At 43.8% G+C, this 15,131-nt stretch overlaps 1 protein-coding gene across 1 annotated transcript in view; it reads left to right on the forward strand.

Annotated features, from left to right (window-relative positions):
- The window catches only part of Kcnu1 (potassium calcium-activated channel subfamily U member 1), an 82,363-nt gene that overhangs the window by 42,619 nt on the left and 24,613 nt on the right, over positions 1 to 15,131 (forward strand). The window contains 5 exon segments of the mRNA XM_052162483.1: positions 1,430 to 1,542; positions 2,858 to 2,926; positions 5,151 to 5,240; positions 5,396 to 5,493; positions 12,336 to 12,483. Coding sequence (XP_052018443.1) covers positions 1,430 to 1,542; positions 2,858 to 2,926; positions 5,151 to 5,240; positions 5,396 to 5,493; positions 12,336 to 12,483 — 518 coding nt within the window.

Here is a 15,131-nt window from a genome sequence, read left to right on the forward strand (position 1 = left end):
AAATCTTTTCCGGTAACAGGAACAGCTGTCATCAATCAAGTGTTTATTATGTCTTCTATGGCCTCTCACTGGTGTTTCCAGGAAGTACTCAGCCTGGGGGTGGGGTGGCGGCGGTGGTAGAAAAGCTAACCAACCTGGTTGTATAGTAAGCTGGTGAACTCACACCAGGAGTCATCTGGTTCACAGACTATTTGTCTCTGATGTTGGGTATCCACCCTCCACTTCCTGCCTTAGGCTGTAGATCCTTTGACTGGGACAAAATAAGGGGCAAAGGGGCCTTGCTTTTTATAATCCTACAGGATGACCATTAAGTATGTTTTCCACGAATGTTCCTGGGTTAGGCGGCCGGGTCTCCTGTCTCCTGCAGAGCTGCCTTTTGTCCATTTCAATCTCCTTCCACATCTGCTACTTCATATGCCGATTTTCCTCTTGGCTTCTCTGGACTTTATTTCCTTCATGTAATACCAATTTTTACATCGCTTCTTCCCTGGTGTTATTTAGGAAAAGCAAGAGTGTGGGAAGATGCTCAGAGTGGCAGACCGCTGACTCTTGCAGAAACACAACTTTTCAGTATTTCTTTCTGAAAATAAGAAGGTGTAATGTAGAGATAAAAAGAGAGGGAGCAGCAGGCAGTAGGAGTGAGCCTGGATGCCTCTGTGACGAGCAGGCTCTCATCTTCCCTTTGTGGTGACGGTACGGCCTAGGTGCCTTGTACAGTAGGCAGAACAAGTGACAGGCTTCAGTGTCCTCCTCGGTTGCTGTGACTTCAACAGTCATGATAGGAGAAAAACAAATGAAATGAGAATCCCATAGGATGATGTTTCCTCTATGGCAATGCAGAGCAGATGTAAAACCCATCCTATCTCTGTGATCCTTTGCTCTTTGACATGGGCTTAATCCCCATTAAATACGATCCCATGTCAGTGTCCACCAAGAAGTGACTTTGAGAGTATAGGAGATATTTGTAGTCTCCATATTTTAAAAAGATGAAATCTGAAACTCCCTTTAGGAACCATGAACTGGGTAGAATCTCGGCAGGGCTTGCCAGTCCTGTCTGTTGGGACATTTTGTTTTGTGACAAACTTTGGTTTACAAACTCATAAAAGGGACGGTGTATAGAGCTACATGCCTCCGATTGGGCACTTGCTTTCCCTAGCCCATTTCTCTATATGCAATTGAAAATCATATTTCTCTCAACCAGGTTTCTCCAGGTATTTACACTTAGGTGTAAAACAGCTAAGTGCTCATATTAGAGGTTCTTGAATCGGGGTCAAGATTCAATGTTTTAATTATATTAATTTTATTGTGAGACATTGTATGATGCGTCTTCCCTCTGTGAGCTACATGCGGTGGAGACTGTATGTAGCAGCCTGTGTTATAATGTAGGCCTCCCTTATCAACATGCCCTATATGGTATTGCATTTTCTAGGTTTTTCCTAAACACCCTTGGCAAAAACATTTCTTGAACGGCTTGAAGAACAAAATTCTGACACAGCGCCTGTCTAACGACTTCGTCGGGATGACGTTCCCTCAGGTCTCCCGGTATGTGAAGTGAAGCCCTTCCCCCATTCTTCACGAAGTGCCCTCATCCCACACTGTTGATGGAGACGGTCTATAGGCAGGCCCCAGCACAAGCTCTGGAGATGTAAGAACGGTTAAAGTCAGTGCCTCTAGAGCACTGGATCGCAACCTTCCCAATGCTGCGACCCTTTACCACAGTTCCTTGTGTTGTGGTGACCCCCACCCATTACATTATTTTGTTCCTGCTTCATAACTGTAACGTTGCTTCGGTCGTGAATGGTAATGTGTTTTCTGATGGTCACAGGCGATCCCTGTGAAAGGGTCATTCAGCCCCTGAGGGGTAGAGACCCACAGGTTGAGAGACTTCTGGAAAAAAAGGGTCGTAATGAAGCCGTCCTAGATGTCCAGTTACAGGTCGAGCACACACTAGATGCATAGTCATCATTTGTAAAACACCCAGCTCTTCCCATTATCCCTTTTCTGTCTGTAAAGTTAAGAATCATGATTCTTATGTGAAATTTTGGGGGATGGGAAGGTCCTGGAAAATAGATAGAACTCAGAGCCTTGAGTGTGGGCAATCAGCACTTTTTTAAAAAAAGATTTTATTCTTATTTTATGTATGCGAGTACACTGTCTCTGTTGCTGTCTTCAGACACACCAGAAGAGGGCATCGGATCCCTTTACAGATGCCTGTGAGCCACCACGTGGTTGCTGGGAATTGCACTCAGGACCTCTGGAAGAGTGGTCCATGTGCTCTTAACCACTGAGCCATCTCTCCAGACCTCGTGTAGGATTCTTGATGTTGGAGTAATACATAGGAACATTTAGAATAATAACTGGCTTATAGCAGGCATATGACAAATTAGATTCCATTTTGTACTCCCTAGAATCAGTGTACCTAGTTATGAACTGCAATATAAATATCTGATATGCAGGCCAGCAGGCCATCTGATGTGTCTCACACACACACATACACACACACACACACACACACACACACACACACACACACACACACGTGAAAGTGTCATTTGACACTCCCCGTCCCCTCGAGGCCTCCAGGGAGCGTGACCACAGGTTGAGAACCACTCCCATAGATGGCAGCCCCTCACACCACGTGCTGGATGGTTTCACCTCCGTCCCGTTTGGTATTCTTGCTAAAATGTATGCCAGGTGGATTCGACTTCTTCGTGTGGAAGTCTATAGTTAGTAGTGGCTTCCTCTGCAGAGCCCGTGCTGTTCTCCCCTGCGCAGCGCGGCGGGCCTAAGGGATTGATTCCGTTCACGCAGGCCAGCCTCCCGCGTGCCTCTTCCTAACTCCTGTGTTCCTTCCTAGACTCTGCTTCGTGAAGTTGCACCTCATGCTGATCGCCATCCAGCACAAGCCCCTCTTTCACAATTGTTGGTACTGAGAAAGCTTCTCGGGGCTTCGGGGGTTTCTGTTGTGTGTTGTTGGTGGGGGGGGGTTTGACTGTTGTTGATGGAGCAGATGGAGGAGAGAGGGGATGTGATTAGACCACTGGCATGTCCCAAGAACCTGTAAGTTATGCATTTATAGCTGGATATGGTAGCACCGACTTATAATCTAAGCACCCAATAGCTTGAGGAAGGGAGATTAGTGTGAGGCTGGGCCTGGCTATGGAGCAGGATCTCATCTCAAAATCCAAACCAAACCAACCAACCAAACAAACAAACAAATAAAAAACCCAAGATAAAATAAGTTTATGAGTTCTTGCAAATAAAACCAGGTATATTATTATTATTATTGGGGCATTTCTTTTTTTGGTTAGGACCCAGATTCTATATGCTTTGTGACAGTTATCTTTATAAATAGATACTCACACTGACCTTTGACAAAAGGCCAAGAAGAAATAATAGATATTCAACATGAACTCAGAGATCTCTCCCCACCACCACAAAAGGAGCTGTCCAAAAAGCCCGACACATTAGACAGGTGCTTGCTAATGGAGATATTTAGGGTGCCTCAAATCCATGTTCTTCCCTTAGAAAGTCAAAACCAACCCTACCCTCATTACTAGTCTCAGCGAATATTCACCAATGTCCTACATTGTCTCAGGTAAAGATCTGCCAAAGCACTGGTCTGCCTCTCTCTGCAGAAGTGAGAAGCTTTTGTTTTGGAGCCCATGTCTGTTTACAAGGATTTTTCTCATTCTGACTTTTCTCTGAATTATCCTGACAACAGAAGAAGCCAGAATTAGGGCTTGACTTCCTTCCAAAGTGAACAAGAGAAACATAGTTTGTTTGTTTTTTTAATGTATTTGTTTTCATTTTTTGACATAGATGACGCTTTTGACATAGCCGGCCTGAGAGACTCAATATGTAGACCACATGGGCCCTCATCCCAGAGAGTCACCTGCCTCTGCCTCCAGAGTGCTGGGATTTAAAGGCGGGTACCACCAGACCTGGCAAAAGCAAATTTTAAAGAAGGAAAGGAATATATGATCATAAATGAAAGAATTTATGGTTAGACAATTAAGGGTTTCATCATACTGGATGTATTCTTGGAGGTGGGGGTGGGGCCTAAAGACAGGGCATTATGATAAACAGGGGCCAATGCGGGGAAACTGAGCACCTTAAGTTAGGGTCTTACTGTTGAGAAGAGAAACCATGACCATGGTACATCTAAGAAAGGAAAACATTTAATTGGGGATGGCTTACAGTTCAGTTTAGTCTAACCGGCATGGTAGGAATCATGGCAGTGTGTAGGCAGACAGTACTAGAGAAGCTGAGAGTTCCACATCCAGATGGGAGGCAGCAGGAGGCAAGAGTGGCACACTTCCTTCAACAAGGCCATACCTGCTTCCACAAAGCCACACCCACTTCAACAAAGCCACACCCACTCCAACAAAGCCACACCCACCTTAACAAAGCCACACCCGCTCCAACAAGGCCACACCCCCTAATAGCTCCACTCCCTCTAGGCCCTTTTTTGGCCATTTACACCCAAACCACCACACCAAGGAGCAGGGTATCCTGCAGCACAGCGCTTCACCAAGGGAAAACATAGGTAAAATTGAGAACTGTTGTGATTCTGTGATAATTTCATCTTTTTGTTTTATTGTGGTTCTGGCACCGAGACCCCGCAGGTCAAGCACTCTGGCATTGAGATACAGTCCCATCAGAGAAAGATCATCTGGAATATGTTTCTATTCTGAGGACCCAACCCTGGGCCTACAGTTTGCGGGGCCAGTGCTACACCCCTGAGCTACACCCCAGACCTGATTAGATGCAGTTCAATTTTAAAGGCAGATGGTCCAGGCATGGATACTACTAGTATTTTTATAATGTGTGGTCATGCCTATTTTGTCATGGTTGCCAAGGCAACAAGGCATCAAGCACCTGGGTTAGTGAATCCATCTCAGATTCGTGACCCAGTCCAAAGGAGGAGCTTTTTTGCCTACCCAGTAACCAAGCTCTTCCCAGGTTCCTCAGTGTTAACAGAGTTAAGTGTAGTCAAATTCATCTTCCTCGCCATGTTTGGCAGTCAAGCAGACGTAAATCTATGAATAGGGTAACTTGGATAACCCCTTGTTAATGACAGCATGAAACGTCAAAGATCGCTACAGATATTAGCAGGAAAACATAGGTCTTTGTTCTTCCATTTCCAGCACTCTGATACTAAATCCATCATCCCAAGTAAGGCTGAATAAGGACACCTTAGGGTTCTTCATTGCGGAATCCTCCAAAGACGTCAAAAGGTATTACACTGCTGTTTGCTTATGAAGGGAAACATACAGAACGTAAGGGGAGATTGAGTGTGTGTGTGTGTGTGTGTGTGTGTGTGTGCGCGCGTGAGTGTGCATCGCGCCTTCTTGGTGTTAACCATCGCTTTTTATTTTTTCTCGTTGCCCAGGGCCTTCTTTTACTGCGCCAACTGTCACAGTGATGTGCACACTCCTGAGCTGATTGGGAAGTGCAGCTGCAAAGGCAAAAGCCGGCAGCAGCTCACAGGTAAGTCCGTTTTACACCTGTTGTCGACCCATCCTCTGAGGTCTGCTCGAGGATGGGAGAGAGGCTTCCATCGCTGAGAAGAGATGAACCACTGGCCAAAACAAGGCATGCGCTACCCACAGGGACTTCAAGACCAGGTGGCTGATCTTTTAAAATCTGAAAGCAAAACAAAACAAAAAAACCAACCAACCAACCAAAGACTTCCTAGTAGCCCAGTTCAACTCCTTTATGGGCCGGGAGAATGAATTTCTAAGAGACATAGTAATCGATCACAGAGTCAGAAATAGCATCATCAAATGCCAGCCGTGCTGACTTCCAACCTTCAGCTTTTTCCCTACAACACACTGGCTTTCATAACTTCAGCCTAAATATTTGGCCTGTCTTTGACTGCTAGAGTGTGGGAAAATTGAAGTCTATCTGCTTTGTCACATCAAAGTCTAGCAGCTCTTTCCACTTTGATGCAGGAAAGGAAAATTTAATCCTAAATAGTCACGATAACTTAATCCTTTCTACTTTAAAAATTAGTCTTTTCCTGGTGCATCCATAGTCTTGAGATAAAACTCCAGTATCTTAAAACATAAGCTTGATCAATTCCAAATGTGACTTTCCTGGCAAAAATACATTTTTACAGCTTAAACTTCTATATCTCTTTTTCAACCCAATATTTTCCCTTTGTTTACCTACATAATTCTTTTTTTTTTTTTTTTTTGGATTTGATTTTTTCGAGACAGGGTTTCTCTGTATAGCCCTGGCTGTCCTGGAACTCACTCTGTAGACCAGGCTGGCCTCGAACTCAGAAATCCGCCTGCCTCTGCCTCCCAGAGTGCTGGGATTACAGGCGTGCGCCACCACCGCCCGGCTCCTACATAATTCTTGAGACACCTTTTCTCAACAAAACAATTATATATAAAGTAAAATGCTGTGTGCTGGCTAGCTTTATGTCAACTTGAACCAAGCTTGAATCATCTGAGAAGAGGGAATCGTCTCTGAGAAATGCCTTCAAACTTGGCTTGCTCTGTAGGCAAGTTCGTGAGGCATTGTCTCAGGGCCCAGCCTGCAGGAGGCGGAGCCACTCTGGGTCATGAGTTAAACACGCTAAACCTGAAAGCACAGAGATAAGATATTGTTGCAAATATATCATATGAAAGAAATGGTATTTATGATGTGTGAAGCAGACTCATCTGTAAGTCTTTAGACGTCTTTGCAGATCTTTATAAACAAGCTAATATCTTTAGATGTACACGCATGTGTCTAAGAGAGTATATGCCATGCCTGTAGATACCAGCAGAGGACATTTTATCCACCGAGAGCAGGTAGTTGTGAGCTACTTAGTATGGGTGTTGGAACCAAACTTGGATCCTCTGAAGAGCAATGTGGTGGTTTGGATGGGTCTGGCCACATAGACTCATGTATTTGAACGCTTGGTCCATGGGAAGTGGCACTATTAGGAGGTGTTACCCTTTTGGAGTAGGTGTGGCTTTGTTGCAAGAAGTGTCACTGTTGGGACAGGCTTTGAAGTCTCCTATCTCATGTTCTGCCCAATCTCCTCCTGCTGTCTGCAGATGAAGATGTAGAACAGCTCTTCTCACATCATGTCTGCCTGCATGCTGACACGCCCCCTGACTTGACAATAACAGACTAAACCATTGAACTGAATGCTACCTCAACTAAGTAGTGTCCTTTATAAGAGTTGCCATGGTCATTTGGTCTCTTCACTGTAATGAAACCCTAAGACAAGTTGCTAGTGATCTTAACCGTAGGACCATCTTCTCCAGCCTCCCAATCTCTTTCTTCCCAAAGATCATTCCCATTTTATATTGTATCTTATCTTCGATTGAAAAGATAAAGACCTTGAAAAAAAACCCTCATACTTATCAGTCAAAAATTGTATCTTGAAAACTTGTTTTTAGTGGTCAGAATTTATCTTAAAAACGTTTATATATGCTTGCCTATACATACATGTATGTAAATCTTAAAATTAGGTATATATCAATAACCAGGATCAATAACTTTCAGATGATGTTTAAATGAAAGGGCTGTGACTTTTGTTACTTATATCTGCCTTAGGATGTAAAACAGCACATAAAGCATTTATGTTTAAAAGATCTTCATGAGTACATTTGCCAGCTGGTTAGTAGACAAAAGGATAGATAAAGCCTTATATGAAAACAATTTATGAACACTTAACAAGGAAAACTCAAAGGATATCTAACAGGGTTCTAAAAGATCTCCTTGTGAGATTCACACGCCATTGTGACAATAGTGGATATTTTTGGACATCTTGAAAACACACAGTGGCTTTCGGGGTATCCTTGCAAGGACGCCGAGCCTGACCCCAGTGGCTCTCAGCAACCATGTGGTTAGGACTCCAGGCTTCCCTCTTTCTGTGTCTTTCTGTCTACAAAATCAGAGCCATCTGAATGACCCGGATGCATCAGATTCCTGGGCTGACCCTGGGGAAACATTTTCTCAACTGATTTGCAGTACCAGGGCATCCCCATAGTGGGCTCCTGGTTAAGTGGTCCCAGTTAAGAGCCTCTGCTCTTTCAAATGAATTGGCTTTTTTTTTTTTTAATATGCTGAAGCCTTTGACAAACGGGATCTTATCTTCTGTGTGCTCCGCTATTGTCGCAGTGCAGAGCAGGTTTCTCTCCAGCGGGACAGCCTTTCTGGCATGTACCCTGGCTGCAATCTTAAAACTTTCTGGAGCTCTTTTGCTCTTGCTGTAGACCTACACTAGTGGCCTGAGCAGTAACTGTCACACAGCCTGAATGCTCTCTTAACATTGCTTCTGCCAAACAAATTGGTTTACCACTTTGAATTCAACCTCTCTCAGGTTTGCAGGACACGGGCAGGGAATGCAGCTGGATTCTCTGCCAGAACATCACATGACCGGTCCTTGTTATGGCCCCTCACAGAGCCCATGCGCCCTCCGAAACAGGAGCCACGCCTAACTGCTCACATTTCTCTGCATTCTTGCCTTCCAGTCTCCCACCAGAAGTTCTCATGAAATTATATTTTCAGTATTCAGGGCTATTCCAGCCCAGATTCAAAGATCATCCACATTACTCCCCCAAACACATTCCAAAGGCCTAAAAATATATATAATGAGGTTTATCCCATCAACGACTCTACATCTTGGTACCATTTTTCCCTGTTAGCAACTTAACTGCTGTGGCAAAAACAACTTAAGAAAGGAAAGGAGGGGCTGGAGCAATGGCTCAGTGGTTAAGAGCACTGACTGCTCTTCTGAAGGTCCTGAGTTCAAATCCCAGCAACCACATGGTGGCTTACAGCCATCTGTAATGAGCTCTGATGTCCTCTTCTGGTGTGTCTAAAGACAGCTACAGTGTACTTACATAAAATAAATAAATAAATCTTAAAAAAAAAAAAAAGAAAGAGCCAGGTGGTGGTGGCGCACGCCTGTGATCCCAGTACTCTGGGAGGCAGAGGCAGGTGGATTTCTGAGTTGGAGGCCAGCCTGGTCTACAGAGTGAGTTCCAGGACAGCCAGGGCTACACAGAGAAACTCTGTCTCAAAAAAATCAAATCCACAAAACAAAAACAAAACAAAAAAAGAAAGAAAGAAAGAAAAAGAGGGAAGAATGGAGGGAGAGAGGGAAAAAGGAGGAAGGAAGGACAGACTTGTCTTTTTTCACCATTCAAGGATATAGTTTATCATGGTGAGGAAATCTGTTTTTTTTTTTAAGATTTATTTATTATTATATGTAAGTACAGTGTAGCTGTCTTTAAACACACCAGAAGAGGGTATCAGATCTCATTGCAGATGGTTGTGAGCCACCATGTGGTTGCTGGGGTTTGAACTCAGGACCTTTGGGAGAGTAGTCAGTGGTCTAACCAGCTGAGCCATCTCACCAGCCCCGTGGTAAGGAAATCTTGGTGGTGGGAATGGTGAGGCGGTTGGCTACATGTTTGTAGTGAGGAAACAGAGAGGTGATGAATGCTTACAATCAGCTTGGTGTCTTGTTTTTAATCAGTCCACAACCCCAGCCCCCAGCATCGGGTCACCTATTTGTAAGGTGGGTCTTTCCAACTCAGGTATCCTAATCTGTATAATTCTTCATGGGCATGTCTCCAACCTTGTCTCCTAGGTTAGTCTAGGTTATATTAAGATACAAATATTAAGCATTATGCATGTGTTTTAGGAAACTCAGTTTTTCTCTCCTGAGACCTTTGAAAAAGTCATTCCTCAACAAAGAAAAGGAAAGACACTAAAATGTTGGACGTAACGGTAGGACTTTAATTTCATTTAAACTTTACTGGTCTCTTTTCTATTCCCTGTGCCCCCTTTTTGGTGTATAACTGTTGCCTTAGTTAGGGTTTTACTGCTGTGGACAGACACCATGATGATGCAGCAGGCAGACATGGTTGGGGCTGAAGAGGGAGTTGAGAGCTCTTCATGTGGACCTGCAGGCAGCAGGAAGAGAGGGACACTGGGCCTGGCTTGGGCATCTGAAACCTCAAAGCCCACCCCAGGGAAGCTTTTCCTCCAGCAAAGTCACACTTGATCCTGAAAGGCCAAGCCTGCCAATAGTGCTACACCCTGGTGACCACGCATTCACATTGATGTCCATGGGAGCCATTTTTATTCAAAGCACTACAATGCTATATAGAAATCTTCCTTAAGGTATTCACAGGAAAGCCCTAGTAAACTGTCACGATATTAACGGTTTACCCTGAGAGCAGGAAGCTATTCCTCCATTCTGTCCTAAAATATGAGAAAATAATTACTTGTACACTGACAGCTGTCCTGACATGCAGGACAGTCAATGGGGTCTCTGGACCACCTAGGAGAGAATGGGGGACAAGAGACGCAAGAGACAGCAAGACAGTATTCTGATCAAGCTGTCAAATTTTACTATTTTGCACACTGCAATATAAGGGAAAGCAAGCAAGGTATAGGGAGGGGGGGAAAAGGGCAAGACATTGTCTTTAGGAAACAATCTCAGGGGACAAGCATTGTTTCTCAGGAACAGTCTCTCAGAATCTCAAGAAAAAGCTGGCTGATTCTCAAGGAACTTGGCCTAGTAAAATGATCACGAGGTGGTGAAGTGGAAAGGAGTTGCTATGGTAACCTAACCACAGGTGAGCTCTGTTCTAGCCCACTCAGGTGAGCTCTGTATGTGCTGACCACCTGGCTACTTGGCTAATCTGAGAGCTAGTATTTTTCCTTCTAAAAGCAAGCTTGAGCATGTAAGATGAAAGGAGGAGGTTTTGAGATCTATGTGAGAATGGCTCCTGACAGTCAGCCATAGACAGACGGGTGGATGGACAGAAACATAACTAACATAAATTAATAAAGTTGAACAGAGTTTCAAGAGGAGATTGAGTAGCAGCATATGGGTGCAGGAAAAATGTGTCTCCTATATTACTTTTCTTTCTTTCTTTCTTTCTTTCTTTCTTTCTTTCTTTCTTTCTTTCTTTCTTTCTTTCTTTCTTTCTTTCTTTCTTTTTTTTGTTTTTGTTTTTGTTTTTTTGAGACAGGGTTTCTCTGTGGAGTCCTGGCTGTCCTGGAACTCACTCTGTAGACCAGGCTGGCCTCAAACTCAGAAATCCGCCTGCCTTTGCCTCCCAAGTGCTGGGATTACAGGTGTGCGCCACCACTGCCCGGCTCTATGTTACTTTTCTTATCTTACAGCATCTTAATATTGTTCATTTAGTCTACTGATTTCGAATATTCTTGTATTCTCCTGAATATCCTTAAAAGTCATGGTGTATTCCTTCTCGTTTTTTTGCAGAGGATAAAATTAGTTTTTTTAAAAAGATTTATTTATTTTATGTATATGAGCACACAGTAGCTGTCTTCAGACACACCAAAAGAGGGCATCAGATCCCATTACAGATGGTTGTGAGCCACCATGTAGTTGCTGGGAATTGGACTCAGGACCTATGGAAGAACAGTCAGTGCTCTTAAGTGCTGAGCCACCTCTCCAGCCCAAATTATTAGTTTTTATGTTACTTCAATATATGGAAATTTCCAAACAGTTTGTGACATATCCTTGGAAGAGTAAGGCTCTTTAAAAGCCTAAATTAAGTCTGGCAGTGCTTAATCCCAGCTCTTGGGAGTCAGAGGCAGGTAGATCTCTGTGAATTTGCGTACAAGCTGGTCTACAGAGCGAGTTCCAGGGTAGTCAAGGTTACACAAAGAAATCCTATCTTGAAAGACAAGACAAGACAAAACAAACAAACAAACAAAATAAAATGAAAAGCCTAAATAGATAATAAAAAGACCCTCAAAGGTGATGCCTGACAGCACTGAGCATTGAGGACTGGAAGATGGAGGGTTTGTGTATTTAAGCTTTGTGGGTTCTACGGTAACTCCAGAGACTGCCCCTTGGAAAAGATACTAAGGCGCAGGAATAATTCAGAGACACTTTCTCTCATGTACCAGGTGAATTTGCAGCCCGTGCAGTCTGAGTCTACAGAGCAGTGGTCCTCAAACTGTGGGTTGCGATTCCTTTGGAGGTTGAATGACCCTTTCACAGAGGTCACCTACGACTATCTCTGCATATCAGATGCTTACATCATGACTCCTAACAGTAGCAAAAATTACAGTCACAAAGTGGCAAAGAAAATAATTTTATGGTTGGGGGGTCACCACCATGAGAAAAGGGTCACTGGTTAGGAAGGCTGAGAAACAGTGCTCTAGACAGAAACCAAAGACATGGCTATAATTTAACTTTTCAGACTAGTTAGCGATTCTCAGAGTCTTCCTAGTCAGGAGCCTATAAATGACTCAGTCAATGGAGAATGGTTAAGAAGTCCCCAGAGAGGAGGTGGCAGATGATGCACCCACTCACGGAGGTTGCTGTGTTCTTGCAGCACCAACCATCATGGTGATGAACAGCAGCCTGAACGAATTACCCACCACCGAATTCACCACTTCTTCACAAGTTCACGCCTCTATGTCAAGAGAAATTCACACTTCTATTTCAAGAGAACAGACTAGCTCGGTCACCATTGCAACCAGGTAAGGACCCCAGGATATATAAAGTCTTATGTCACTCAGCAATACAAATTCGACTTGCATTAAAACACTTGCTTTATTGGTTCCTCTATCGACGATGGGAGTGGCTGTTTACAAAGTAAAGTCATCTTGCTTCAGCCCTGTATCACATACCTTTCTTCCTACCATTGCTCAGATCTCTGTGCCAGTAATAACTCCACATGGGGACCCAACTTCCTTTTGGGTCATCTGTCAGGTACTTCATAATGAAAGTTAGAGCTACGTTTTAGGTATTCCCCTTAATCGACTCTTTTTTATTTTTTGGTCTTTTGGATTTTGGTTTTTTTCGAGACAGGGTTTCTCTGTGTAGCCCTGGCTGTCGTGGAACTCACTCTGTAGACCAGGCTGGCCTTGAACTCAGAAATCCACCTGCCTCTGCCTCCCAGAGTGCTGGGATTACAGGCGTGTGCCACCACCACCCGGCTCAACTCCTACTTCTAACAAATTGGTAAACGGATTGCCTAAGGTTTTAAACCTGCAAGATAGGACCAATGAATCCCCCTCCCCCATCCTCTGCTCTCTCTTTTTTCTCCATTAGTATACTTAAATCACCACCTGATGCTGTACCTGTGACTAAGGTGCACGGGGCGCCTTAGAGCAAAACCCCAGAACTTGGTTCCTAGCATCACATAAAGCTGGCCATGTTGGCATTCGCTTGCACTCCTAGCATTTGGGAAGAATGGGAATTCAAGGTTATTCTTGTCTACACAGTATATTTGAGGTCAGCCTGACTACTTGATACCTTATCTCAAGAGCAAAGGAAAAAAAAATTACTAACCAGAAAGTGTTGGGGTTCAGGAATCACCACTCAAACCATACCAATACTGATCTTGGTTAAGAAAGATTAGTTTGTTGAGTGCACATCTGAACACTGAACATTCATGACTGCAAAAAGGACTCGGAAGCCTGACTCCTCTCGGGGTAGACTTTTTATAGGGAAAACCAGGTTCAGAAGTTTAAAGGGGGGGGGGGGAGCAGGTGGCTTACTAGGGAAAGTGAGTTCCAGGACAGCCAGGGCTATATAGCTAACCTTTAAACTGATTGGTCCTGAGTAAGGTAAGGGGGAGTGAATGGGTGGAGAACATGGGAATCTCAGAACATTGAAATAACAGAGCATGCGTCTTATAATCACAACTTTTTGGCTTGTTAGTAGCATTCATCAGTGTCAGCCACTAAAGCCACAGTGAGCTCATATCTAGGTGCAGGAAGGGTTGACTCAAGCTCTGCTCAAGTTCTGGTGCCCAGGTCTGACTCAAGATATTTTGGACATAACAATTCATATTGACCTTTGATCGATGATGGGTCCTACATAAAGCTTTGTGGAATTTCTCAAGATTAGAAAACCTCATACAGAACAGTCAGCACATACAGAACAAAACAGGGCGTGGTCAGCATGACCCTGCTCTGAGTCAGGTTATTTTTCTGTGTCAAATGACTAGCAGGCATATTACAGCAGCAATATGAAATAGCTGGTGGGATGGGGGCGTGTCAGACCATAACAAAAGCAAGATGGAGGCAGATTTGTTTGAGAAGCAGGTGTCTTAGACAGGGTTTCTAGTCCTGCACAAAACATCATGACCAAGAAGCAATTTGGGGAGGAAAGGGTTTATTCAGCTTACACTTCTACACTGCTATTCATCACCAAAGGAAGTCAGGACTGGAACTCAAGCAGTTCAGGAAGCAGGAGCTGATACAGAGGCCATGGAGGGATGTTACTTTCTAGCTTGCTTCCCCTGGCTTGCTCAGCCTGCTTTCTTATAGAACCCAGGACTACCAGCCCAGGGATGCGCCACCCACAAGGGGCCCTCCCACCTTGTTCACTAATTGAGAAAATGCCTTACAGTTGGATCTCATGGAGAAATTTCCTCAAGTGAAGCTCCTTTCTCGGTGATAACTCCAGCCTGTGTCAAGTTGATGCACAAGACCAGCCGGTACACAGCAGATCAATCTAAAAAGTTTTTTTGTTTTGTTTTGTTTTGTTTTGTTTTTTGAGACAGGGTTTCTTTGTGTAGCCCTGGCTGTCCTGGAACTCACTCTGTAGACCAGACTGGCCTCGAACTCAGAAATCCACCTGCCTCTGCCTCCCAAATGCTGGGATTAAAGGCGTGCACCACTACTTCCCAGCTACCTAAAAGGTTTATCATTCTTAATTTTAATGAAATTAGCTCTCTAATATGTAGGCAACATTTCATCTTAGCGAGACTAATCTTCTAGGAAGATCTTTTTTTTTTTTTTTTTTTTTGTTTTTTTTTGGATTTGTTTTTTTTTTTTTTTTTTTTTTCTCGAGACAGGGTTTCTCTGTATAGCCCTGGCTGTCCTGGAACTCACTCTGTAGACCAGGCTGGCCTCGAACTCAGAAATCTGCCTGCCTCTGCCTTCCAGAGTGCTGGGATTACAGGCGTGCGCCACCACCGCCCGGCTTCTAGGAAGATCTTTAACGATTGAGAATTTAGATCGCTTAAGGGTAAATATCATGTTATCAATGGAACATAAACTATTATGATGACATTATAATATATGACCAATGTGGTGGATTTTTAAATGGTCACACGATATTAAGTATATAAGAACTTCACTTCTATAACACTTGCTATAAAACAATATGAAAGTCT

Source organism: Apodemus sylvaticus, chromosome 18 (genome assembly GCF_947179515.1).
Source record: "Apodemus sylvaticus chromosome 18, mApoSyl1.1, whole genome shotgun sequence".
Lineage (NCBI taxonomy): Eukaryota > Metazoa > Chordata > Mammalia > Rodentia > Muridae > Apodemus > Apodemus sylvaticus.